Source organism: Seriola lalandi, unplaced genomic scaffold (genome assembly GCF_002814215.2).
Source record: "Seriola lalandi dorsalis isolate HSWRI2012SDOR001 ecotype SW California unplaced genomic scaffold, Sedor1 jcf7180002054522, whole genome shotgun sequence".
In the NCBI taxonomy this organism is placed as follows: Eukaryota; Metazoa; Chordata; class Actinopteri; order Carangiformes; family Carangidae; genus Seriola; species Seriola lalandi.
The window spans coordinates 1,202,827-1,227,883 of NW_019525075.1; the positions used below are offsets into that span (position 1 = coordinate 1,202,827).

The 25,057-nt window shown below is 37.3% G+C and overlaps 1 protein-coding gene across 1 annotated transcript in view; it reads left to right on the forward strand.

Moving 5' to 3' along the window:
- Window positions 1–22,819, forward strand: part of LOC111660766 (voltage-dependent calcium channel subunit alpha-2/delta-2-like) — a 37,910-nt gene extending 15,091 nt beyond the window's left edge. Inside the window, exons 4-38 of the mRNA XM_023414157.2 lie at window positions 475–534; window positions 3,593–3,637; window positions 3,830–3,965; window positions 4,097–4,228; window positions 4,330–4,387; window positions 4,488–4,538; window positions 6,375–6,474; window positions 6,614–6,775; window positions 6,866–6,976; window positions 7,088–7,166; window positions 9,586–9,635; window positions 9,824–9,913; window positions 10,018–10,083; window positions 10,558–10,632; window positions 10,747–10,821; window positions 11,025–11,096; window positions 11,290–11,361; window positions 12,220–12,281; window positions 12,435–12,511; window positions 12,617–12,677; window positions 12,775–12,872; window positions 12,967–13,057; window positions 13,188–13,250; window positions 13,360–13,463; window positions 13,598–13,696; window positions 13,850–13,941; window positions 14,048–14,095; window positions 14,857–14,928; window positions 15,206–15,358; window positions 15,439–15,491; window positions 15,743–15,798; window positions 16,235–16,358; window positions 16,459–16,568; window positions 16,694–16,776; window positions 17,828–22,819. Of these exons, the coding sequence (XP_023269925.1) occupies window positions 475–534; window positions 3,593–3,637; window positions 3,830–3,965; window positions 4,097–4,228; window positions 4,330–4,387; window positions 4,488–4,538; window positions 6,375–6,474; window positions 6,614–6,775; window positions 6,866–6,976; window positions 7,088–7,166; window positions 9,586–9,635; window positions 9,824–9,913; window positions 10,018–10,083; window positions 10,558–10,632; window positions 10,747–10,821; window positions 11,025–11,096; window positions 11,290–11,361; window positions 12,220–12,281; window positions 12,435–12,511; window positions 12,617–12,677; window positions 12,775–12,872; window positions 12,967–13,057; window positions 13,188–13,250; window positions 13,360–13,463; window positions 13,598–13,696; window positions 13,850–13,941; window positions 14,048–14,095; window positions 14,857–14,928; window positions 15,206–15,358; window positions 15,439–15,491; window positions 15,743–15,798; window positions 16,235–16,358; window positions 16,459–16,568; window positions 16,694–16,776; window positions 17,828–17,923 (2,976 nt within the window). The 3' untranslated portion in view covers window positions 17,924–22,819. The remainder of the gene's footprint in view (window positions 1–474; window positions 535–3,592; window positions 3,638–3,829; window positions 3,966–4,096; window positions 4,229–4,329; window positions 4,388–4,487; window positions 4,539–6,374; window positions 6,475–6,613; window positions 6,776–6,865; window positions 6,977–7,087; window positions 7,167–9,585; window positions 9,636–9,823; window positions 9,914–10,017; window positions 10,084–10,557; window positions 10,633–10,746; window positions 10,822–11,024; window positions 11,097–11,289; window positions 11,362–12,219; window positions 12,282–12,434; window positions 12,512–12,616; window positions 12,678–12,774; window positions 12,873–12,966; window positions 13,058–13,187; window positions 13,251–13,359; window positions 13,464–13,597; window positions 13,697–13,849; window positions 13,942–14,047; window positions 14,096–14,856; window positions 14,929–15,205; window positions 15,359–15,438; window positions 15,492–15,742; window positions 15,799–16,234; window positions 16,359–16,458; window positions 16,569–16,693; window positions 16,777–17,827) is intronic.
- The last annotated feature ends 2,238 nt before the right edge of the window (window positions 22,820–25,057 follow it).

Consider the following 25,057-nt stretch of genomic DNA (forward strand, 5'->3'; position numbering starts at 1 on the left):
GTAATGAGAATTCGATTTGTTTATCCATTGGGAAACTTCTGGATGAGTTTGCTGACAAAGCAAATCAACTCTCTTGCAACACTTGCATTAAAGTTTAGTAAAGATTTAACAGCCTTTCATTGTTGTTTGTTTCCACAAAGCAGCAACATCTCAGCTGCAGATGATACACAGTATATGCAGAAGATTGATTTTCTATTGTTTTAATGTCTGGTAGTAGCTACAGGGTTTGCAAAATACAACCAAAAAACTTGGCAATGACAGAGAGGTATTTGAAAGACAGCTTTCCTGATGTTGTCAGAACAGTTCTGGTGTGGTACAAAATGCAGACTGAATAAAGAAAATGCAATTTACAAATACCAGTAATCCCAGGTCTGTCTCGGAGGAACCCACACTCTGTCACAGTGTTCGTCCCTACTGAGACAAGACACGTCATTAAACTTTCTCCTCTAACGATTCTCTCTTTTCGACATTTAGAGGTTAGCCAGTGAAGCAGAGCGGCTCCAGCGAGAGCATCTATGGCAGGATGGGATCAAGGTAAGACTTGAAAACCGTACATACGATTTGAGTGGTAACACTGCTGAGGGCCATACAGCACGATCCTTCATCTGATTACCATTATTGACCCTTCTTATCGCTGTGTTCCATGTAAACTGCATTTAAACCCAAAAACCTCCATTTGTCTATGTTAGGTCATCACTTTAAGCCCAGACAGTTCGTTGCAGCGTTGGTGGTTCATTGCATCTGTCAGTGCATCTGTCTTTTTATTCGTTGATCGGTCATGTCCCGTCTTTCTTGTTGAAGGTTTCTTCAACACATTTTGCTGTTTCTTCATGTCTGTAGTGGATCTGAACTCGAGGTGATCTACAGTAACACAGTTTGGTCGTCAGTGGGAAAATGTCAAGGAAGTAGAATGATATTGTTTGCTGTGTGATCTTTTAACCACTGTTGTTTTAAATTCACTATCATGGTTTACTATAGACAATGCTTTAGTCACTGATACATCTACTGTAGATATACAACAGTGACCTCGGTTCGCAACAATATTAATTATTTTTTATATTATTTTTATTAAGGATTTTGTCTGTATTTCTTTACAAAATTGTAGTATAGGATAATTTTAGAATGAAGACATCACGTTAACCTTTTACTCCTCTGTCAATCAAAAGATGTAAATTCAAACCAGATGGGCTTGTCTCGGAGCGCTGTGGCTCTAAGCGGCGACTTGAGAATGAAAGAACATTTACACCAGTCAGCTGAGCAGATCCCTGAGCGTTTGGCTGGGTGAAACAGATGACTGGGTGCACTCAGCCGTGCGGTTCTGTTGAGTCCTACACACAGTGGCATTCCACTTTTCCACTCGGCCTGCTTCATACGCCCAACAAAATGAGACAGGGTTAACCTCATCCTCTCACATCCTCCTCGGAGGCACTGACCCCCCCCCCCCCTTTCATTTTAGAGGACTACACTGGTGGTTTTTCATGTTTTATCCCATTATTTGAAAACTGTGTGTATGTCATAACACTGTCAACCATGCTATAAGCTTTTAATTTGATTTCCTTCCTTCCAGTGATCTATTGATTTCAATTATTTCTGTATATGAAAATTGACCTGAAAGGTCTTCATTCAATACGGCTGATTTTATGAATGTCTTCACAAATAAAATGACCTCAGTTAGAGATTAAATCACAACAGCTAACTAAACGAAGATTGCGGTGAGATTGTTATATCAGCTGCCGATTCCGAGAGTAAGACTGAACATTCAATCCAAACATCTCTCGCAGAATAAAGTGATACATCTTATCACATTAAACAGGTGAAATATTTGGCAGAGTACTGAAGCAGTTCTCACAGGCTCAGATCTAAAGAAACAGAGCTCTCGGGAGAGGTTCACATGCAGGATTAGAAATGTCACTTCTTTGGACTGACTGATAAAGAGCACTGGCTGATAATGTCTGGTTGTGTCAGATCTGTACTCCACGGAGAAAAAGGAGATCTGTATAAGTAGCAGCAAAAACACAGCAGACAGAAGGGAAAGTTGTAATGTTTAGTTGAATTCTGATATAGGCTGAGGTCTTCTTAGGAGATATGATTTGATAATCAGAACAGACCCAAAAATAGAGAAATATCAGCCTTTGAATAGATGTCACGATTATTCTGAAGTATGTTGAGTCTCGGCAAAAACTAAGACTAACAGATGGCTGAGCTCTGCCCGGGCCCTACAGCCTGTCTACTGATTCATAATGTGACAGTATGGAGCAGAAAACAATGGCAAACATTTGGTAGTTACAGATTTGCAAATGGGGCAATTTGCTGCTTTTCTCTATTTTGTATCATTATGTTCTTATGTCCTGCCGCCACGCTACATGGTATGCAGGATATTATGTCATCATGCCGGCTTCTGTTTCTCTTCATAGTAAAAACCTCATTCTAACACCACAGGCATGGCATAGATGATCTGATTAGATTTTGGAGCATCTTTTATCAATTAGTATGTTAAGGAGTGAACACAGATTTCTCAAGAATTGCTGTAACTAATTAACACTTAAAGCTAACAAGTTCAAACTGACGACAGATATGTAGTTTGCAAAAACAAACATTTTTGGTGTGAAAAATCTTTGTTAATTAATCAGCTGCTTGGCTCTTAAAGGATGAAACAGATTTTTCTTGTGAACACAATAACTCAAGAACAACACATGAGCAGAAACGTCATACTTACACCACAGCTACCCCATATGAAATAGATTATATAATTACACTTTGGTGTGCCTGGTTGCATGAATTTACATATTAATGAGGTAAAATAGATTTTTTGAAACTTATGTGAGCATTCTTGATGAGAAACTGCTTTGTCTTTTGTTAACATTTCATAAATTGAATGGTCTACAGTGGTCTACTTGCTGCCAATCAACATCAGTACTCCTGGTTCTTGTGAGACAATGAGCTGTGATGCACAGTTGTAGCTCCTCTTTGTGTGATGCAGTCCAAGCAACATGTGTTTGTTTGTCTCCCAGTCTTTTGAAATGTTATCACTAGTACCCTTGACCAATATAAAGTCAGAAAGGTTAGTGACTTTGTTTGACCTTGAGGTTTGTCGTTGCACTGCATCCATTTTCTCCTATGTAATTTCTGGGTTTTATGCTATTTTAATCCACGATTTCCTGTCGGTTACAGATTTGACTGATTGGATTACTGTTCTGTAATGAGCTGTCACATTTGACACCTTTTTTAAAATTACAGTTAAATGTATTATGTAATTGGATTTTTCCAGGCAGAACCTAACCTCTACATTCCTGTAATCCATCGTAGATTTTTTTCTGTAACGATTCACATCAAATGCATCTTTGTTTGTGAATAGATTTGGTTATTCTGAAAGAAAATGTGCATTATGTCTATGTTTGAAGATAAAAAGGTGAATTAAAGAAAAACAAAAAAGGTGTTAGTGAGCACTGTTATCATTAATCAAAATAATCTTTAGATGCAACCCTGAATCTGTACCCTCTCTATGTCTAGTAGGTGACGTGACCTACATACAAGTGATTATCTGTCCTCATATTGTTTCATGGTTGTCATATCTGCGTCTGTTTTCCTCCAGGAGCTGGACATGGCTTATTATGACTCTAAAGCTGAGCTGGATTATGTGAGTAAGGGACAAATAACCAGGTTCCTCTGCTTTTTTTATACTTATTGAGGCTTTCCAGCAGAAGGAAGATTTTTTTAAATTTTTTTATGTTATTTATCAAATGTGTCTGATTTGAAATATATTTTTATATTATAAGGCAATTTAAAGCAATGAAATACATGTGAAATGGTTTCTGTTGTTGTCATATAGTATTCCATGGATGGAGAAGGAGAGGTGGAAAACCCATCACACATCAAGCTGGAGTTTGTTTATGATCCAAACTTCAAAAACAATGTCAACTATTCATACACAGCTGTTCAGATTCCCACAGATATTTATAAAGGAGGCAAGTGGTTCTCTTACTATTCCTTTGTTCTTTTCCACTGCACCTTGTAATGATATCAAATACTTATGATTTAATTTAACTAATTTTACATATTTTATTGCGTCTTTCATGTCGGATTCTTTTCCCATCAGCTCCAGTCATTCTGAATGAGTTGAACTGGACGCAGGCGCTGGAGAAAGTCTTCATGGAGAACAGCCGGGAGGATCCGTCACTGCTGTGGCAAGCGTTCGGGAGTGCGACGGGCGTCACCCGCTACTATCCAGGCACGTTTCAATGTGGAATATTAAGAGGGAATTTTGTGTGTTATTTTTAAAATAATTGAACAAAGCCTAATTCAAATTTACATTTTCTTTTACTTTTACAGCGACACCTTGGAAAGCACCTGATAAAATCGACCTGTATGATGTCAGGAGGAGGCCCTGGTACAGTATGCTGCTGCTGCATTTGCTATTGTTGGCTTTTCACATGTGCACTGAATGTAGAGGGTTGAAATTGTGTATCCTCTCTTTTCCTTTGTCACAGGTACATCCAGGGCGCCTCATCCCCTAAAGATATGGTCATTCTTGTTGATGTGTAAGTAATTAATGATGTTTGAGAAAGATAAGTTGGGAATTCTCTTGCCTTTAGTAATTTGCTTAAATGTGGGTATACTGGCATAAATACAGTATTTGTGTGAAGCTTCTACTACTGCTGTGAACCAAGGAACATAAAAACCTTTTTCTTTCCTCGCAGTTTTAAATAATTAACTGCTGTTGAAATCTATTTGTGATTTCTTTCTTCTTTCTCACTAACAATTGAACAGACCATTTATGTTGTTGCTTCACACACGTAGGCAGCGTCTTTGGGCTCTTGGTGCTATTTGGCCTTCAGTACTGAAGAGAGAGGCTGGACTAAAGTTGTTGTGTTGTAGGAAAACAATGCACCTGGCACACGCTCTGCAGCTCATCCTGCTTATCATGTGCAGACAGCCCAATGATTAAGTTAGAAATGATTCAGAGACAAATATAATTTTAATTTAAAATAAATTATAAATTTAAAGGGAGCTGACAAAAGAATTAATGTAAAAAGGGTAGGTGAAATAAGCTAAGGCTTCAGCCTATACCTTTTCGGTCCTGTTTTGATTCTTGTTTATCTTGTTGGAAAATAACTTAACTAAACTAAACGAGAAGACACTAGAACAAAGGAGTGTTACAACATATAGTGGATACACAATTTAAGGCGACATGACCTTTATTGAAGTTGACTATTTAAAAGAATAGTACGTCCTTCCCATCTAACTCTCTGTCAGAAAACAAATAAGCACATTCGCCGCCAAAATGTCAAATTATTGCTTTAATCTTCAACATGATCAGACAAGTTTTCTTTCCTGTGTGAGAGCGTGCTCTGCTGAGTGTATTCAGACTCATGGCCATGGTCGAGTGCAGCAATCTGTTGTTGTCACCATACTGGACTGTCCCCATGTTTGCTATTCATTTTGTTGATAAAGGGTTTTTCATTAGCCCTCTTTCCAAGGTTAATCCTATTATTCAGTGGAATGAGGAACATAGGAGAGAAACCCTTACGAATGATCAACATGAAACATGTTTGTTTGCTCACCACATAAAGTATGCGTCAAGCTTGCCAATCAGGCAGCCGTGTACTCAAGTAAAAATAGGAAACAATAAGTAAGGAACAATGAACATTTTCTAACCCCATATGTTCACCCGCAGTGAAGGAATACTGCTGAGTAAACCACAGGCCAAAAACACAAAATCTATTTGAATTCATTCACACCAGGGTTTTTGTGCTTGTAATTTTAGCAGCGCTGCTGAAAATTGTGTTTGGGTTTATGCAAACTGCACAGTAGTGCGTTCCTCTGTGGACTGAAAAATACAGCAGGAGGGAATGGAAATACAATCAAATGGCTACTGAAAAGGATTTATCAAAACTGGTTAATCACTGCTGCAGGGGAAACTGTGTGTGTGAGTGAACATCTGTAACATCAATACTACTGAGGACTTTAGTCAGGCACTCGAGGGAGAGAGAGTGTGCATTGTAATAGAAGGAGTTACTGTACTTTTGAAATAGGTAGAGCTTATATTTTAAAATCTGTTTAGGCAGTAACAGAGTTGGCCAAAAAATCTTTGGTAAATTTGATTGATGATTTTTTAATTTTTTTTATATAATTCTGAAGGGATTTTAAAATTTAACCGCTGATCTTTTTGTTGACTCAATATGTCCTCATGTATCCTCCATCGTGGAGGGTTTTTGCACTGAGCTCATATACAACTTCAGTGTTAGTAAATACTCTGCTGAACTGAAACATGCACTACTATAATTTTTCAGACCTATGCATATGTAAACTCTTTGCTGTATTCCTGTGTGTGTATTTAAGCATGTGATTGGGGTGATGCTTGCGTGTTTCCTCAGGAGCGGTAGTGTCAGCGGACTCACCCTAAAACTGATCAAAGCGTCCGTGATGGAAATGCTGGACACTTTGTCTGATGACGACTATGTCAACGTGGCCAGGGTTAGTGTCTGCTACACTTACCATTATCACTGATCTCTCTATCTTCTACTTGTTTCCTTAATTTTGAAGTCTTATATATATATATATATATATATATATATATATTTTAACCCTGTCCGTGTCTCTCGTTGTGTTTCAGTTCAATGAGAAGGCCGAGGCCGTGGTTCCTTGCTTCAAACATCTCGTCCAGGCTAATGTGCGCAACAAAAAGATCTTCAAGGATGCAGTGCAGCAGATGCAGGCTAAAGGCACCACTGACTACAAGTCTGGATTTCATTTTGCCTTCAACCAGCTGTTAAATGTAACTGACATATTGGTTTAGATTATGTTAATACCAATGTCTTCACACACTGTTTAACTGTATCCTCCAAACTCATTTTCTTTCTTTCAGAAGACAAATGTACCCCGGGCTAACTGCAATAAAATAATCATGCTGTTTACTGATGGAGGGGAGGACAGAGCTCAGGACGTCTTCATGCAATACAACTGGCCCAACAAAACGGTTGGTTTCTTCTGATTCTTTCACCTCCAGTGCTTTACCAGGATCTATTGTGGTGTCTTAATTGCCCTCTGAAAACTTGTGTTTAATTTGCTCTATTTGCCCCCCCCTAAGGTTCGAGTATTCACCTTTTCTGTGGGTCAACACAACTATGATGTCACTCCTTTACAATGGATTGCATGCACCAATAAAGGTGAGCTGAATTTTCTTTGTAATTCATTCATTTTACTTTATTGCTAATATCACATACTATACAGCAGTGATTCCCAGCCTTTTCTGTCTGCTCTAACCCCATAGTCCTGCTAGATGAGCTCAAGTACCCTGTCATCAACACCCCCTGTCATGTTCCAAATATGTTCGTATCAGTGGATTATAAACTGGATGTTATTTGACAGTATTACTTATAAAAAACTCTCATACAGCTTAAATGCTGCTTTGGGCAGTTTATTACCATTTATCTATTACTTTAAGCTATTAGTTTCAACAGTTTATTCGTCACTTCAAGCTATGTTTAAACATGCCAACTAGTTTCCATGCTCTCAGGTTGACTGGCTTCTTACTGCTTATTCTATTTATTTAAGATCATTCATAATCCTATTTGGCTGTTTATTTTCCTCATTATAATGTATGTTTATTTATTCAAATCACATTTACAGTTTTTTAGTTGAGTTTTGTTAATTAGTTGAGCTTTTCACTTACCCTCTGGCAACCGCAGAAGTTCCCCTGGGCTACAACTTGCCGTGGTTGGGTATCACTGCAGTAAATTAGGAAAACTACACAATACGGATGCAATTGCCCCTTTATCACAAAAAAGGAGACTCCAGAGGGTTTTCAGAGGGTAAGTCTGCAGTCTGTAATTCATTTGCAACACTCCAAAATAATAAAGCAAATGAAAGAGTCCTTACTTTTTGTGCTGAGTCCACACTGGATCGTTGTTATAAGTTGGACTTTAAAACCGTGATACATATTGGCTGTGCTTTCCTGCCACATGTAAAGTATCAGCAGTAAATTGAGCACATGTATTTCTTTATCTCTTCATTCATTCCCATAATAGGCCCACTCTATCAGTCCATACTATAGAAGAGTTTATCACTTTATTACTTTATATTGATTAATTGAAGCCTAGAAGTGCACTTAATAAATAAATAAATAAATAAATAAATAAATAAATCACTGAGCCAAATGTACATACACTGATCCTACTAATGGGCCTATGAGCAGTCCAGTGTCCATACTCTGTTCGCTCACGCAGAGGTCAGTTATGTTCATGCAGATCAGATGTGCTGTCAACTGAGAGATCTTTCCAGAAGAACTCGTGTTTGTGAGGATTGTTGTTGCTCGTGCAGGGGCACTGACTTACTGACACAGAGAATACTGAAAGAGTTGCCCTTTGTTTATACAGTGTTTTAGTTTTGCATGCAGGTTTTGCTATTATTCTGACATGACTGGCTGGATTTAAGCTGAGGGGGAACATTTTTTTATCCGAGGCTTCACTGACCCCAGATCAGTTCCTACAATAAGTCAGCTTCACAGCCGATGATGGCACATGCAGTTATTTGGTATTCTGTGTTGTTGACTGTTAAAGACTATGGCCCACATCATTTTATCAGACAATTTGTGTTTATTAATTAATAATAATACTTATGAATAAACATTTGATTGAACTTTGTATTATATATTTAATTTGTAGTAAAATATCAGACAGACACTTTGTATAAAGAAGTTAATGTAAATTTAATTTTAACATAGTCTCAGTCTATTCTTCACTCCTGACTGCAGAAGAGGTGCAGTGTTGTAGATTAAGAACTACAATAATAACTACCCAAAATGCCCTCTGTCAAGCCCTGAGTCGGCCAATAGCAGGCCTACAAAGGTGATGTGTGATGGCTGCATCACATCAGTCATCTCAGTTTCATGCAAACCTTGTAATGATTAACATCAAGAAGAACATTGTATTGTATTATATTATATTGTATAGTAGGTTTCCTCCTATAGTTATGATGACAATATTAGATATGCTATTTGGTATATATATATATATAATTAATAATTAATTGTTGCTGTTTTTACAAAGCAGAAAGGGGTCAACCTAAAAATAAAACATTTCCTTAAAAAATGAATGGCACGTTTATCTATTAATAATCTGTTTAATTTGTAATTTTTAACAGGAGAGACCTTATTATTAAATTACTTTGGAGCTGAGAGCAATTCTTTATATTTGGGAACATTTGGCACTTCTTCTTAATTGTAAGAATAAGAGCAAAGTGATGTCACGATTTTGACGCCAAAAATACCAAAATTGTAATCGGAGTGGCTGTGCACTTACTTCCAGATCTTACATTTAAAAATCCTGATTTGAGATAATCTGATCTAATGGTCTTGACTGAACTGTACAAACACAGATACCTCAGTTTTAAAAGTGAGTGGTATTCCTGTTTAAGCTTCCTGTCTGTGGGATTTAAGTGGCTGAGTCACTGGGTCTAGTAGCATCTAGTAAAATCTGGAATATTTATGAGCACCACTCTGTTTTTTTCTAATAGCATCGCTCACACTTGCTCTTTTTCTCTCTCTTTTTCTCTCTCTGTTTGTCTTTTTTCTCTGTTGCTTGCCAGGTTACTATTTTGAGATCCGTTCCATCTGTGCTATAAGGATTAACACCCAGGTGGGTTTGTCTAGTGCCTCTGACACAGCTGATCCCCGTTCACTGTTTCTAGTTCTCCTTGTGGCGCTCACTCACTTTGTAGACATCTACCTCTACTTCCATTTATTTGCACGCCCATTCTCACACCCTGCAGATGTTGGTTTGTTTTTAAAGTTCAAGCCGGTCACGTATCTCTTCTGTTTTGTCAGGAGTACCTCGATGTGCTGGGGCGCCCCATGGTTCTGGCAGGCAGCGATGCCAAACAGGTTCAGTGGACCAATGTGTATCAGGATGCATTGGTGAGACTCCATTGGGTGGATTTTTATCAAACATAGTAAACGCATTGCACACACTGAAAAGTTCATGATTTATATTATTTGGGGTTTGTCATTTGAACCTGCAGGGTCTTGGCATGGTAGTAACTGGGACTTTGCCTGTATTTAATCTCACCATGGATGGAAACTCACAGGTAACTGGTAGTAACATGTCAGGCTGAGTGTTTTTATGTTATTACATATTACATTATTACATATTGACATATTGCAGGTTACGGTCACTTTCTCTGTTTGCTAATGCAACATTTCAAAGGCAGGATTTAGCTCTGTTGTGTAATATGACAGAATACTTAATGGCAACCTTTAGAGGAATATTTCAATATTTTCTAACAATTAGATAAAAAGACTGATACTACTCATTACTGTACAGTAAATTTTAAACCACCAGTTAGCTTAACCTAGCATAAAGAGGAAAGAAGAGGGAAAAAATGACACAGGTTATTTGCTGGACTATTAGCCAAACTAAACTAAGATAAGATAAGCTAAGCCGAAATAACCAACTTTGCTTCATACTTACCATAGAGCTCTAAGAGTGGTATCAAGGTATTTCCTAAATCCTGAACTATTCCTATTCCTATTTAAATGTATTGCTGCTGTTGTCTTACCAGAATCAGCTGATATTAGGTGTCATGGGAGTTGACGTGCATCTTGATGAGATAAAGCGACTGACGCCACGCTACAATGTATGTACATCCCATTAGCACCACTATCAGTCACACATTTCCTCATTTTTATTTTTAATGGACAATACAAACACAGTATCACACATTATGTCTCATTTTTTGTCTCCTAAACAGCTTGGAGCCAACGGATACATATTTGCCATTGATCCAAATGGATATCTTCTCCTACATCCTAACCTCCAACCAAAGGTGATCTATATTTAACCTGGCAAAAAGCATTAAATTTACACTGTGGATAGTTGTTTTGAGAACCAGTGGGAATAGCCATTAGAGGTCAATTTAAACTGGGTACAGATTGACTACAGTTCATTGATGATCAGCATGCTATTTCACCTGTTTTACATGCGATGTGACTCTAATGTAAATGTCTTTTTCGCACTCACTCCTTTCAGCTTGTGAACCTCCCTGAACCTGTGACGCTGGACTTCCTAGACGCAGAGGTGGAGGACACCAACAAAGAGGAGGTGAGCACTTAGTGCCAAGTGGAACCGAAAAAGTTTCAGGCGTTTTTTGTTCCATGCTGTTTGTTAAGCTCATGTTCAAATTTATTCCTGGGCCGGTGAGCAACATTATCTGCCTCGGGACAATCTGCATACCAGTCCGCAGGGTCCTGTGCAGGTAACTTATAACTTATAACACTGTGTTTTCATGCTCTAGATCCGCCGACAAATGATTGATGGAAGACCAGGGGACATGCAGGTCAAAACACTGATCAAGTCGATTGACGAGGCACGTAATTTTTCTTTTGAAAAGCTTTTCATATTTCACCTCTTTAGTCTGACTGTAGCTCTCATGTAGAGTTCAGTGACATATCAAACAGCGTTTATTTATCAGGTCTAATCTGGGGTAACCTCTTATTGTTGCAGTATTGGCCTAGATGTCTCAGTTACAATACAGCTGGTTACCATTAAGTAGACCTGGTGACACCACATACTTTTATAGATTTACAATGCTGTTTAACAAAATGTAAAATTCCAAAAGTTTAAAGCTGAAATATTAATCACTGCAGAGCTGCTTCTAAGTCACCTTTGTCCTACTTTACTGAGCACTGCACACAACTCTATGTGGAGTAAGTTATGATACATTTGGAGAAATCATTTTTAACTCTCACTATGCTTTCATTTCCAAACAAGTGGTAAAGGTAACTGTGTAACACTCTCACCACGTGATCCATTCACTAGCTGTTGTAGTCCATGTTGGTGTAAAAACATATTGTAACTATCACTTTTTTCTACCGTTCGAAGTTGAAAATATAAACCCATTTGTCTTCCATTTGTTGTGTTTATAAATGTTATTGGTGTAAAGAAAACGCTGCATCAGTGTCATCAGTGTTAGCGCCTATATTAAAAGATATCATCACAGATTATGTTAATTGAATCTATGAGGGTTGTGTTCTGTGGGCTCAGCAGACAGTGAAATGTATCATTGCTTATATAAGATGGGAAAAACTGCAATATTAAAACCCAGGTTGCAAAAAAATCACAGTCACACCTCCACAAAACGACATTGCACACATGTTAAAGTAAAATTGGGTAACCTGTAGCCTGTTTACTTTGACTGAGTATTGAAATAACTCTTTTACTATAGAATTACATTGATGAGGTATACAGGGGTTACACCTGGACTCCTATCAACGGCACAGATTACAGGTGAGTGGCCGCGATGTTATGCATTATAAATAATACCCGATCAGCTGTGCCCTGGTGAGTGCTGCACACAGGGATGGATTCACTCATAAGACCCTTCCTCTCCCTGTCTCTCCTCATTCATGCGCCTTCCTGTTGGGATGCTGCCCCTTGCAGTCTTGGCTTGGTACTACCCCCCTACAATGATTACTACATCCAGGCAGACCTGAGTGATGTGATGCTGCAGCTCCAGTGTGAGTACCAGCGAGGCAGCGCTCTCACATATCTGTTTTTATATAGAGAAGTAAGATATACAATAGATGAGATGAAAAATATAACATCACCTCTCTGTGTTACAGATATGCAGTCGCTGCTGCCCAGCTCCTTTGAATCATCAGGACATGTGTTTCTAGCTCCACGGTGACTCTGATCTCTCCCTTCCCTCTCTTCATTTCACTCTTTCTTCTGTCTGTTAGTAAAGAAAACATCATTATTTATTTATGTTCTCCCTCTGCAGGGAGTACTGCAAGCGTCTGCACCTTTCTGACAACAACACCCAGTTTTTGCAGAACTTCCTTTCGCTCATTCTGGATATTTCTCCAGAATCTGATGAGTGTGAGTTACATGTGCTCTAACCGCTTTCAGCAGTAGTTTATCTGCCGCACCGCAGATACACCAATGAGATTATCTGCTTGTCTTTTTGTCTCAGGTGACCAAAGCCTCATCCACAACCTGATTTTGGATTCTAGGATTATTGGGCAGCTGGCCTCTCGTGTATGGAAGAACAAGGACCTGAATTCGTGAGTGAGCTTGTTGTTGCTCTGTACAGTGTATTTACACACCATCTACCGTGGCAAAAAAATGTGCCTCTGAGAAAGAGACACATCATGCAAAACACTGAATTTTCTAAGTCAAAACTGATTCTTACAGGTACGGCTTCCTGGCTGTGTTTGCATCCACAGATGGTGGAATAACGCGAGTTTTCCCCAACATGTGAGTAAGATTGATATACTTAAAAATTCACACAGAGAAATCTCACAAATATTCTATCTATTTTTTTTCCATATAACATTTAATGATTTGTGTTGTGTTTGTACAACAGAGCTGCTGAATTATGGGAGGAAGATCCTGAACCCTTTAATTCAAATTACTATAGACGGAGCCTCGACAACAGAGGTTACATGTTCAGAGCTCCACCCAGATCCTGTGAGTAACTGCAAAATGATGGTTAATTTCAGTTAAACCTGAACTCAAAATGATAAATTCAGCATTTATTCGCTTGTGACATACGACTGTAAGTTGTCATCAGCTTTTTAATTGCACGTTTTGTTCATGAACAGCTTTGGACGACCCTGTAGGTGCAGAAAACGGCACTCTTGGAATTCTGGTCAGTTCCGCTGTAGAGGTTAATTTAGGAGGCAAACTGCTCAAACCCGCAGGTAAGAAAAACACTTTCACGTGGAAAGTCACAACTTGATGTGGTATATTGAGCAATGTGGGGTTCTCAGCATTATCAAAAGTATATTTCAGCTACTTCTGCGCTGCCTCCTTGTTACTGTTTTTGGTCTGCTGCTGTGCATCTCATCATTCAGTGGTTGGAGTGAAGCTGGACATGGAAGCATGGGTCGACAAGTTTAAGATCCTGGCCAGCAACGTGTCAGACAGTCGTCAGGGCTCGCACAAGGTTCACCACAATGTCACTGTTTTACTTATAATCATTAATCACCCAAAGAAAACTGAATTTACTTCAACAAAAGTGACATTGTCTCATTACACATTTTGTTAAACAGTGCGGACCATCCAGAAGTTGCGAAATGGACTGTGAAGTGAACACTGATGTAAGAACCTTTTTGTCTCATTTATTTTACTCTCATATTAACACAACCACTGGACTGTGGCAAATTAGTTTAAATTTAGAGGTTTAGCTGTTTTTTACTGAGGGTCCTATTCAGGCAGTCAACTCACAGATAAAAGGAGCCCTTGTAAATGCTCACATCTCCAGTGCAAATTATACAATCCACAGCTGCCTGTATGTATGGACGATTAAGAGGGTGAGGATGTTTCAGGTTGTGAGACTGTGGACGATATTACCCTGTGGAAACAACTTCTTAACAAGTGTTTTGGTCAAATATTGAGGCCTAAAATTGTATTTTCTTTAAAAAGGCATAAAAAAGCAAGAAAAAAAAATCTATGAGGTGAGATTATTTCAACAGCTTTTCACACATACTAATTTATCTCAAAAATCCTCTTCAGTCCTGGAACCTTGATATTAGATCAGCGATTTGCCTTATTCTGTTGTGACGTTAAATAAATAGAAAACTTTGGGCAAATATACAGAAATAATCACTTTTTATAAAAATTCTTTTCTATAAAAATTATAAATTAGAAAGTTGTTTTTTGCAATATTAAATATCCATTTACTGTTAATAAATATCCTGCAGCATGTGTTAAGATATTGAATTTTCAGTTTCACAATCTGCTGTTTTCTCTCTAGTGATGTCATGCCAACCTTTATCCTGAGATTTTCTGCTGCTCTTCAATGATATACTAAACAGGTAAAGATGCTGCTATGTTAACTGTGTTGTTCTGTTGTCTGTAGGACCTCCTCTGCTATCTCATTGATGATGGTGGGTTTCTGGTTATGTCCAATCAGAGAGATCACTGGAAAAAGGTATGTCCTTGGATGTTTTTTTCTTCCTTCAGATTTTTAGTGAATTGGTTTTTGGGGTTTTGATAAACCCAGACACATTTTTGTTTTCATGATAGACGATGAAGTGTTGCATGTTTGTATCATGTCTCTCCACTGGATCAATAAAATATTCAGCTCAGCTGAATTCCCAGGAGGAGAATGAAACAAATGGAAACCAGTAATAAACTTTATGTTAAACCACCATGTGATGCTGTTTCCCCAAATATACCTGTCTTTCCTTTCTTTCATTCCATCACAGATCGGTCTTTTCTTTGGTGATGTGGACCCTTATCTGATGCACGCGCTCTACAACAACTCTATTTTCTCCCGCCGTCAGTCTTTTCACTACCAGTCTGCATGTGAACCAGTCAGCAGCAGCCACACCGGTGCAGCACCGAGAGGCATCTTTGTGGTAAGAGACGGACTGCAGATTTTAGACTATGGGACAGTTTAACATCTGCTTTGATCTCTTACTATACTCTGTGTCTGCAGCCGTCCATTGCTGACATCCTCAGCTTGGCCTGGTGGACGTCCACAGTGGCATGGTGAGACTTTGTTTACTGCAAATCAAATGGCACCAGGAGCATGTGAGCTGCCAACAATCTTAACTGTGTCCAGACTTCTGCACATGAAACCAGGAAGGAATTTTTTTTTTCATGCTTGGCAGCTACCGGTCCATGCTCGACTATTTTCAGCTCAGTGTCAATGTAGCACATGACATGTGTTAAACTCTAATTTATTGATGTTTCCAGAACATACTTTTCTTTAACAAGGTGCAATGTGACAACTATTTCAGGTCTGTGGTCCAGCAGCTACTGTATGGACTGGCCTACAACAGCTTGCTCTACCAAGGTTAAGCATCAACTCAATCTCTGTGTGTGTGTGTGTGTGTGTGTGGAAATATCTGCATGAAGTGATGGATTAATTGCTTTTAGTTTGATTATAAAAGGATAATAAATAGATTTATTTTAAAAAGCAAAATCCACAAAAATATGTGTAATCAATCAAAAATCAGTGTTCCAAGTATATACAGCAGTTTATTTGCATTTTGGCCTTATTTTTCCTTATTTCCTTATTTTTAATGTCCCCAGTAAATTAGGACTCAACAACAGTGTTCTTGCACCAGGAAACAACAACAACTTTAGGATGAATATGTACATAAAATCTGTGTGAAAACGAATGTAAACCAAAATACAACAACAACTGCTAAAACTAAAATTATGAGCTTTAGGAATGTTTCACAAATGCCACATAAAATACTGAGTTTATGTGTGTGTTTGCCTTTTAGACGATGTCCTAGTTGAAGGTTTTGAGACAAAAGAAAGCAGCTGTGTGACCATCCAGAGCCAGTTCTACTTCACAAACACCACCAACTCCTACAACGTGCTGCAGGACTGTGGAAACTGCTCACGGTGTGTTTTCTGGAGCGTCAGCAGAATATGTTAGCAGTGTGCCCTCAGACATGCACTGTACATATGGAATCAGCTAAATATCCATCACTGTCTCCTGTAGGCTGTTCCACGCGAAGCGGATAGAAAACACCAACCTGCTCTTTGTTGTTGCTGAGACGCTTCCCTGCAGCTCCTGTGAGATCGAGAGATTGACCCAGGTGAGGACGGAGTGTATCCTTTCTGTGCTCACACCCTCTGTGGTGCTTTAATCTGTGCTGAGGGTGGAAAGTTCATCCATCTTGTGCGGCCGGTTGAGTCCACTGTTACTGTTACCTCCCTTAAGTAAAAACCAACAGTTCAGGAGGAGAATCCGTGTGAAGTACTGAGCAACGCACGATATCGTAAAGGCCCGACTTCCTGCTTTGACTACAGTGCCTTAGTAAGTATGTTCACTTGATTGACAAGTTATTAGGAACAACTCGCTAAAACGAATACAACAATCCTGCAATAAATCCTTCTACATCAAGGTTATAATGTTCAGTTTTTATTGAGAGCTGTTTTAGAGATGTTTTGATTCATCTCCATGATAATTTTGGAGCACGATGTAGACTGTGGTGCTGTTGAACTGTTGCATCATACAGAGATGTGTTTCTATTATTTAGCCTACCTGCTACAAAACAACAGAAAACACCTGTCCATAGAAATATATGTTTTCCAAGCATATAAATGATATTTTGTAGAGAAATTTTTATCACATGAAGAATAACTTCATTTTACCCGCCGAAAATGTCAGTGTGTTTGCTGTTTGTTTTTTGTTATCCTGATAACCTCTGCCACTCAGAGATCTGTGTCCTCCCAACCTTTTATGAAACTCCTTTTGTTAGTGACTCTCTACTTAGCTATCATGGTTTGTAGCTACACATTTGGAAAACCTGAAAATCATTTATGTAGTTCCTGGAAAAAAACAAAAACATTATCTGACTCAATATAGATAAATCTATGAATGTTACATCTCATTTTTATATGGTGATGAACATGCTGTAGTAATTTTTTTTTTTTTTTTTTTTTTTTTTTTTTTTAAAGGAACTACATTAATGAGCTCAGCTTAGTTAGCTAATGCTTATGTGGCAGAAGTCAGCTGTCAACCAAGATAGCTAGTCTGCAAGCTAATAAAGCACAGACTAACTTACAAACAGAATTTCATAAAGTTTCCTGAAACTTGGAGAGTAACCAAAACTCTATTTATCTACTCTAGTTTGGCTGCTCTGTGTCTTAATCCTTACTATTGTCTCTGTGCTAGATTATTCTTTGTGTGATAATAATCACTACTGTAATTTATATGCTTGAAAAATAAGCTTTTCTGTCGATGAAATGTTCCATAGCATGCTGAAGGCTGAGGCACAGATTCCATATATGAAGTGCAAACAACCACAAGTGCTACTGCTCCATTTGCTCTGGAAAAGAGGATTTATTGTTGACTCTCTTTGCAGGAAAACACGTCAGAGTGTGGACGGGGTCATTCTCTGGAGTCCTCCATAGGAGTCCTTCTCTTTATTCAGCTTATTCTGCCTCTCTTTCATCTCTGACACGTGCAAACATCTTTCATCTCTTTGGGTTAAGGCTCGGATCTACTGAAGGTCAGATCAAACAGCAACTGCAAAATCCTTTTTCTTTTTTTCTTTTTTTTTAATCTACAAAAAGCACACGATGCATTGTGCTAGTGGTAAAAAAGTACCTGGATCAGCTCTTTGTTATTTTTTTGCCTTATTGCATATGCATTTGTTGGTGTTTGAGGGCTTAAATGCAAAATATAGGTAAAGAATGTGTTGAGTGTGCATGCTACTTACACTAGGACAAGCATGTTTGAAATTTTTTGCACATGGGCTCAGCCACATAATCAATCACGCAAAAAGTCAGGGAGGCAGCCTAAATATACTTTTAATAGGCCAATAAATAAGCAACCTGCTGGAATAGATGTACTGAAGGGAGGTTATCATAACATACCGTAGGAATACTTTGTATCAGGTAAAAGTCAAAATTTAAAAATAAATAAAATAGTCCCTAACATATTAATATGGAAGCAGCATTTTGATGTTGTAACTCGTCAAGATGGAGCTAATTTTCACTACTTTATACACTGCTGAGTATTATGTCTGTAACAATCTATTTAATAAAATTTTCTGTGTAAAATCGTAAAATGAGAAGTAAGAACTTCTGTCAATTATGTAGTGGAGTAAAAAGTCCAATATTTTTCTCTACAATATAGTGAAGTTGAATAATTAAAAGTGCTCTGTGCAGTTAAAGCTTCTGTTTACATGCGCAGTTCAAAACTAGGGCCCACTTACAAAAGCATGGCTCTACGAGTGGTCGGAAACTCCACATGGTACCTTTTTAAATAGCATAAAGTGGAAATACTTCAGTAAAGTACAAGCAACCACAACAATACACCCAAAGACAGTAGCATACTAAATGGTCTACATTTAAATACAAAGCTGGACACGCCTGGTTTTTATTCAGAGGATTTCACAGTTGAGTGATTCAACTGCTTTCATGAGACATTATTCTGAGTTTTTAGATCTTTGATTGTATAGTATTGTTAAACAACTCTGAATCTGCTGTAATTTATTTAAATTTTTGTTGGTATGGATTTAAAGTTTTCATACAGTACAACTCCTGGGTAAAGCAGTCCTCGGCATTTCCACAAATGACAATTTTACATGTGCACACCACACATTGAGATAACTGCTGCAGCATGAGCATGTAAATAAATAGACAATAAATAGACAGAATTGGCTGCTGGTTTAGCTTTAGGGTTCAAACTCCCACCTGTAGTTCGCTCAGACACTGCTTGTGGCAACTTTAGCTTTTGTTGGCTTAAAATGAATTATCTACTCCTGTTTTCTTTTGCATGTGGGGTCCTGGTAACGGTTGCTGTACATAAAGGAGTAATGCACGTAGAGCTGTTTCTAGTCAATAGTAGATCCGGGCCTGAACCTCACATTCACTTCAGTGTCTTTCAGTCCACCTCTGACCTTTGCCAAGACAATTTCAGTATTATAAATTGTATCATATGTGACCCAGAATGATTTCTTGCTGCCATTTTTGTCTCTTAAATCTCTTTAAATCCAACAGACAGAATTTCTGACAGAAGTTAGATGATTGAGAAGAGTTTTTTTTTTTTTTCTCCTAAAATTATTTTCTCAGAGCACTTTGACACATGAGACAACAGATCAGAAAAGCCAGTATGATGAGTTATACCAGTGTTAGACCTTCAGCAAGATTTTGTGACTTTTCATGACACACATCAGTGATAAAACATCCATGTAGTTTAATTGTGATACAAAGATTGTTTAAGTCAGGGTTTGTGTTGTTGAAATGCTTCCACAGATGCGGGGTATGATCTTGAAGTGCTTCCAGTCAGTTCCAGTAAGAGGTTGTTAAAAGATGTAAAAATCAAACAGAAGACCAAAATCATCAAACATTCATTGATTTTGAGTAGAAGTGCATCCTCAATTGACTATAATATTTAAGAGCAGGTGAAACTGCGCAGTGTTTAATGCAATAATTCTATTATAATTGGATACTTTATTCTAGCAGTGATATTTGGTTTGTGATCAAATGAAGAGTAATTCAAATGCAGTGTTATCTGTGTAGTCCTATAGCACACAATGTGCAGACGTCTGTGTGTGGCCGACATGTTTTTAAATGTGTTTGTTGTTTGATTGATGGGAAGCTCTTTGTCCCTGTTTTTGTATCTTGTATCATCACTATTTGTCAAATCTGAATTTATGCACTTATGTATGCTTCTGTATGGGGAATGTAGCTTCTGAACAGCTTTCGGTGTTACCAATATATTATTAGTATGTGATGCTTTTTGACCCTGAGTTGAGATTCCCCTGATGTCTCATTGAAAGTGATGATTCTCTGTGGTAGAATATTTTCATTTTATCATGCATACCTCGTCTTCACAGCGATGTCTGATTCAACTTTTTATAACATGATGGAGCTGTAAGACTTACCAGTTTAGTCACAGTGAGCTGTCTGCCCAGTGCTGAATGTATGGGCTCATTACTACATGAGCTACAAGTTGTTTTTTTTTGTTTTTTTTAAATCTTTATTTATTTATTTTACCAAACTCCATTTATAGTTTAATATGACAAACAATCTTTTTAAAGATGTTTAAAAACACGTAAGACATACAGAAACAAATTGTTCTTCCTCATCAAAAAATCCTGATTCTTAGAAAATGCAAATCTTTTTTGCTTCAAAAGTTTAACTGCTGGACACAAGTCATCTCCTACTTTACTATTAAGTCTGTTCTCAATATATGTGCATTGGAGGATCCAAGTTTCCACATGACACTGGAGGGAGTTGATTATTGATTATTGGCCCCAAACTAATTATGATGTCACAAATCATGCTTGTGTACACACATGTTAAAGTCTGATTTACAAAGAATGAAATTTTCCCTCTTCAAAAGATGTTTGTGAAATGTGAAAACTGCCTTCTAATGTCGAACTCCGCACATACATCATTCTTCACAGTGGAGGTCAAACATCTAGGTAAAAGCAAGAAAATCTATTTTGAGTGGAGGAGGACTTTAAACCACTTTAAAGCAACAAAGACTGACAGTGGTAGAGACTTTGTGACCTCAAAGTGTATCCATAAAGAGTTATGCATGATAAAACCCTGAAAACATTTTCCCACAGTGACTTATCAGCCCCTCACTCTGGTTACAGAGTTAGTGGGAGATATTTTTAAAAAGCTTTTCTGACAAAATATTTGTAAAATGCTATTTCCCCCCCCCCCCGTCTGCCAGGGTGCTCCACCCTGCAGTGCCTTGTTGCACTTGTTTTGGATGGCAGGAACATTTGGTTCTTAGCTGTGGAAGTTCATCCTGCAGGCCATGTGACAGACACACTTGAATTTCAAGGGTTGCTATGGTTCAACTCTAAATGGACTCCTTGGTCAGCGATTATATATTAAAAAAAAATGCTCTTCATGAACTTAGATTTTTAAAGAGCACAACAGAAGTGTGTTGAGCAGCTGGCCTCCCCTCCTGCCTTCTCATGGACAGATGTTTGTCGATGCGATGAGAACAAACCCTGCTGCCCTTCTGCTTCGTGTCGTTTCTCTCTACACTGTGGTTCAGCCTTGAATCAAAGCACAGACACTGTCCATTTTCATAGGTTTCTACTTCGTCCCATCTGCACACTGTATATTCTGTATTTGAAGCCTGTTGGAAACATGTACTTTTCCATTAGGAAACGAGTGAATGTTTATGTACAGTATACCTACTGTTGTGCTTCTCTACTGTACCCCAGCATGGTGGGGACCTGGAGAAACAGATTAAAGCTCAACACTGTTTGGAGACCTCAGTTAAAAAATAAAAAAAACCCACTGCAACAAAAAACTAACAACAACAAAAAAAAAGCTTTTACTCTGAGACCTGCAGTCGGGTCATATTGCATTATTCAAACAACACTGTTGTACATTGACGGAAAGACATTTTGTGGAACTCTTTATAGCCTACAATATATTACTACTGTTGAGGTCAGTGTTGTAGTTTTGTTTTAAATTATCAGTATTTATTTGCATGATATTTTGGACGATTTACAGATTTGTGTACATAGCCTGATGGATATTTTACATTCCTGTCCGCATCCAGCTCTCCATCACTCTGGGGAGACGCGATGGCGCCCTCTGTGGATATTTCGGGTGATGTGGAGGCCTCAGAGCTCTTTGCTGTGTGTAAACAAATGAAGCTGAAAGTTTGACTTCAGTGAAGCCTACAATAACTGTCAGTGTTTGCAACTTAGGTGTTTTGCCGCAAGTAAAAAGCACAGAGATGTTAAGAGTTATGAGCAACATACTGCCTGATCAAACTTTTGTCATTTACTTATGAAAAATGTCTCCAAGTGACATAAAAACGCTGATAATGATTTATGCATTTAAAGGCTGTACAACAACCAAACAAGGCAGTGGCATGTGTGGGGATTAATGAACTTTGTTTATAAAATAGATTTAAATGTTGCTTATTTAATTTATATATGTATTATTTTAGTTATGATTGATTTATTTGGGTATTGTGAAGAATATTTGTATTGAGCAGAAAGGAACTGAATGTGATTGAAGCTTGTGTGGGCACAATAAGCAGTTTACAAGAAAATCTGCAAAACAAACAAAAATATATATATTTACTGTATGTCTATGTCATTTTATTTGCTGAGTATCAAAAGATAAGAATGTTAATGTTTTTGCTGTAACTTTGCTTTTCGTTTTGCTGACGTTGTCGTTTACTCGGGACAGTTTCCTCTCTTTGTGCCAGTCTCCAACGCCACCTCATTTTTGTACAGACGATGTGAAGCAGTCTGCAGAAGATGAAGGTTAACTTTGTAAAGATTTTGTCAGTCACATTACAAAATAGATATTTAAATGTTTATATCTTTGGTGATTAAATGCTATTGATATTTTTCACTTCAGCTCTGAATTGTTATTGTTTCATCATTGATTTATGATTTTTTTTTTATCACCACTCATGTTAATAATTAAACAGATGTAAAGTGGCCCCTGTGCAGATGGTCTCACAAATCCTCATACAACCATAATATTCTATACAGTAGAAGGCTCCTCAGTCCAATTTACTAAAGGACAGAGCTTTAAAGCCAAGAAGACCTGCAAATTGTTAAAGGTTTTACTTATTTTTAATTAATTAGACAAATATTCTTTATTTATATTATTTTCAGAGTAATCTTTCCTCTCATCATAAAAGACACCACGAAATCCAAGTGAAGCAGAAAGAATGAAAGTTTGAAGAAGTTAAAAAGTAATTAAGCAGAAAAACAGAGTTTTCTTCCAGTGGCGGTTCTAGCTTGTATGGTGCCCTGGGCAAATACCCCCTTCAGTCCCCCCTCATCCAGCTACAATACAGACACACTATTCTGCACAAACTAACTAACAGGTTATCATAACTTTTAAAAACTAAATAAATGATACCAATTATACACAATCATAAATACCAAAATAAAGTAAAAAGAATAGAAAGATTCTCTGTCTCTTATACACTGTTGCACAGAAAGTTGGAATAAAATATTTTTTTACCTCTTTCCATGAAATAATTGTGACAGTGTGATTTATTTCATTTCACCTGGGTAATTGGGACACATAATGTAATCATTGCACCTGGTCAAAAGTGATTACTGATGCATTTAAATAGGAATAAACAGAGGATTGTGTCTGAAAACAAAATTATTCCAACTTTATGGGCAACAATGTATATACAAAACAACAAGGGACACAAGGGAACCTAATTAACCTGCACACTTCAAACAAGACACACACATTTTAAATTGCACAACTGTCATGTCTCTCTCTCTCTCTCTCTCTCTCTCTCTCTCTCTCTCTATATATATATATATATATATATATAGATATATAGATATATACATACATAGTATTATGAATTAATTGCGTAGCTATTCTCGGTGTAGCTATTCCTGGTGTGACTGATTTTACTAATTGCATTAGTGCTGTACATAGATAGAAATGCACTATTTCATAGATTCCCCCACTCCAGTGGGGAGACGTGTGGCCAGATTACCCCCATGGCATAATATCTGAATTTACATTCACATGTACATATATGTACATGTGTTGAATTTTCCATATATGAAATATGTGTACATATGAGGTAAAATCATAGCTTATGTATGTAAAAATTTAGATATGAAACCATATATCGTGTTTTGACATGTATGTCTAGCTAATGGAAACATGTATTTTTAGTATGTCTGTTTATATTATATGTTACATTAATATACATCCATCCCATAGCCTGTTAGTATATGTTCATATTATTTATGTGAATATAAAAGATAGACATGTATGTTTAAAATTAAGAAAATCATATACAAACATATATAATTTCAATAAGGATTTTGTTTTAAAAAAGTGGATTGATTTTATACTAATATAACTGATTATATCCTCTTATAGGTGACACATATGTCAACATTATGCATAGTATACTAAGGCATAAAAACGTAATAGTATAGTAAGGCATAAAAAGTCAGAAAAACGTCACAGTATAGTAAGGCATAAAAACATCGTAGTATAGTAAGGCATAAAAAGTCATAAAAGAGTCAGAGTATAGTTAAGCATAAAAAGTAATCAAAACATTATAGTATAGTCAGGTATAAAAAGTGATGAAAACGACATAGTATAGTAAGGCAAAAAATGTGAAAAAAACGACATAGTATAGTATGGCAAAAACTTTTTAAAAATGACAAAGTGTAATAAAGCATAAAATCATCAGAAAACCTCATATTATAGCAAGGTATGAAGACGTCATAGCATAGTAAGGCCCTAAAAGCAAAAAAAAAAACAACATAGTATAGTATGGCAAAAAACGTGAAAAACACCATAGTATAATAACCAATAAAAACATCAATAAAATATCATAGTATAGTAAGGTATGAAGACGTAATAGTATAATAAAGCTCTAAAAGTGAAGAAGACACATAGTATGGTATGAGAATTTTTTTTTTAAAAATGACAAAGTATAATAAAACATCAAACCATCAGAAAACATCATATTATTGCAAGGTATGAAGACGTAACAGTATAATAAAGCCTTAAAAGTACAAAAAACGACATAGTATAGTATGGCAAAAAAACTGAAAAAAATGACAAAATATAATAAAGCATAAAACCATCAGAAA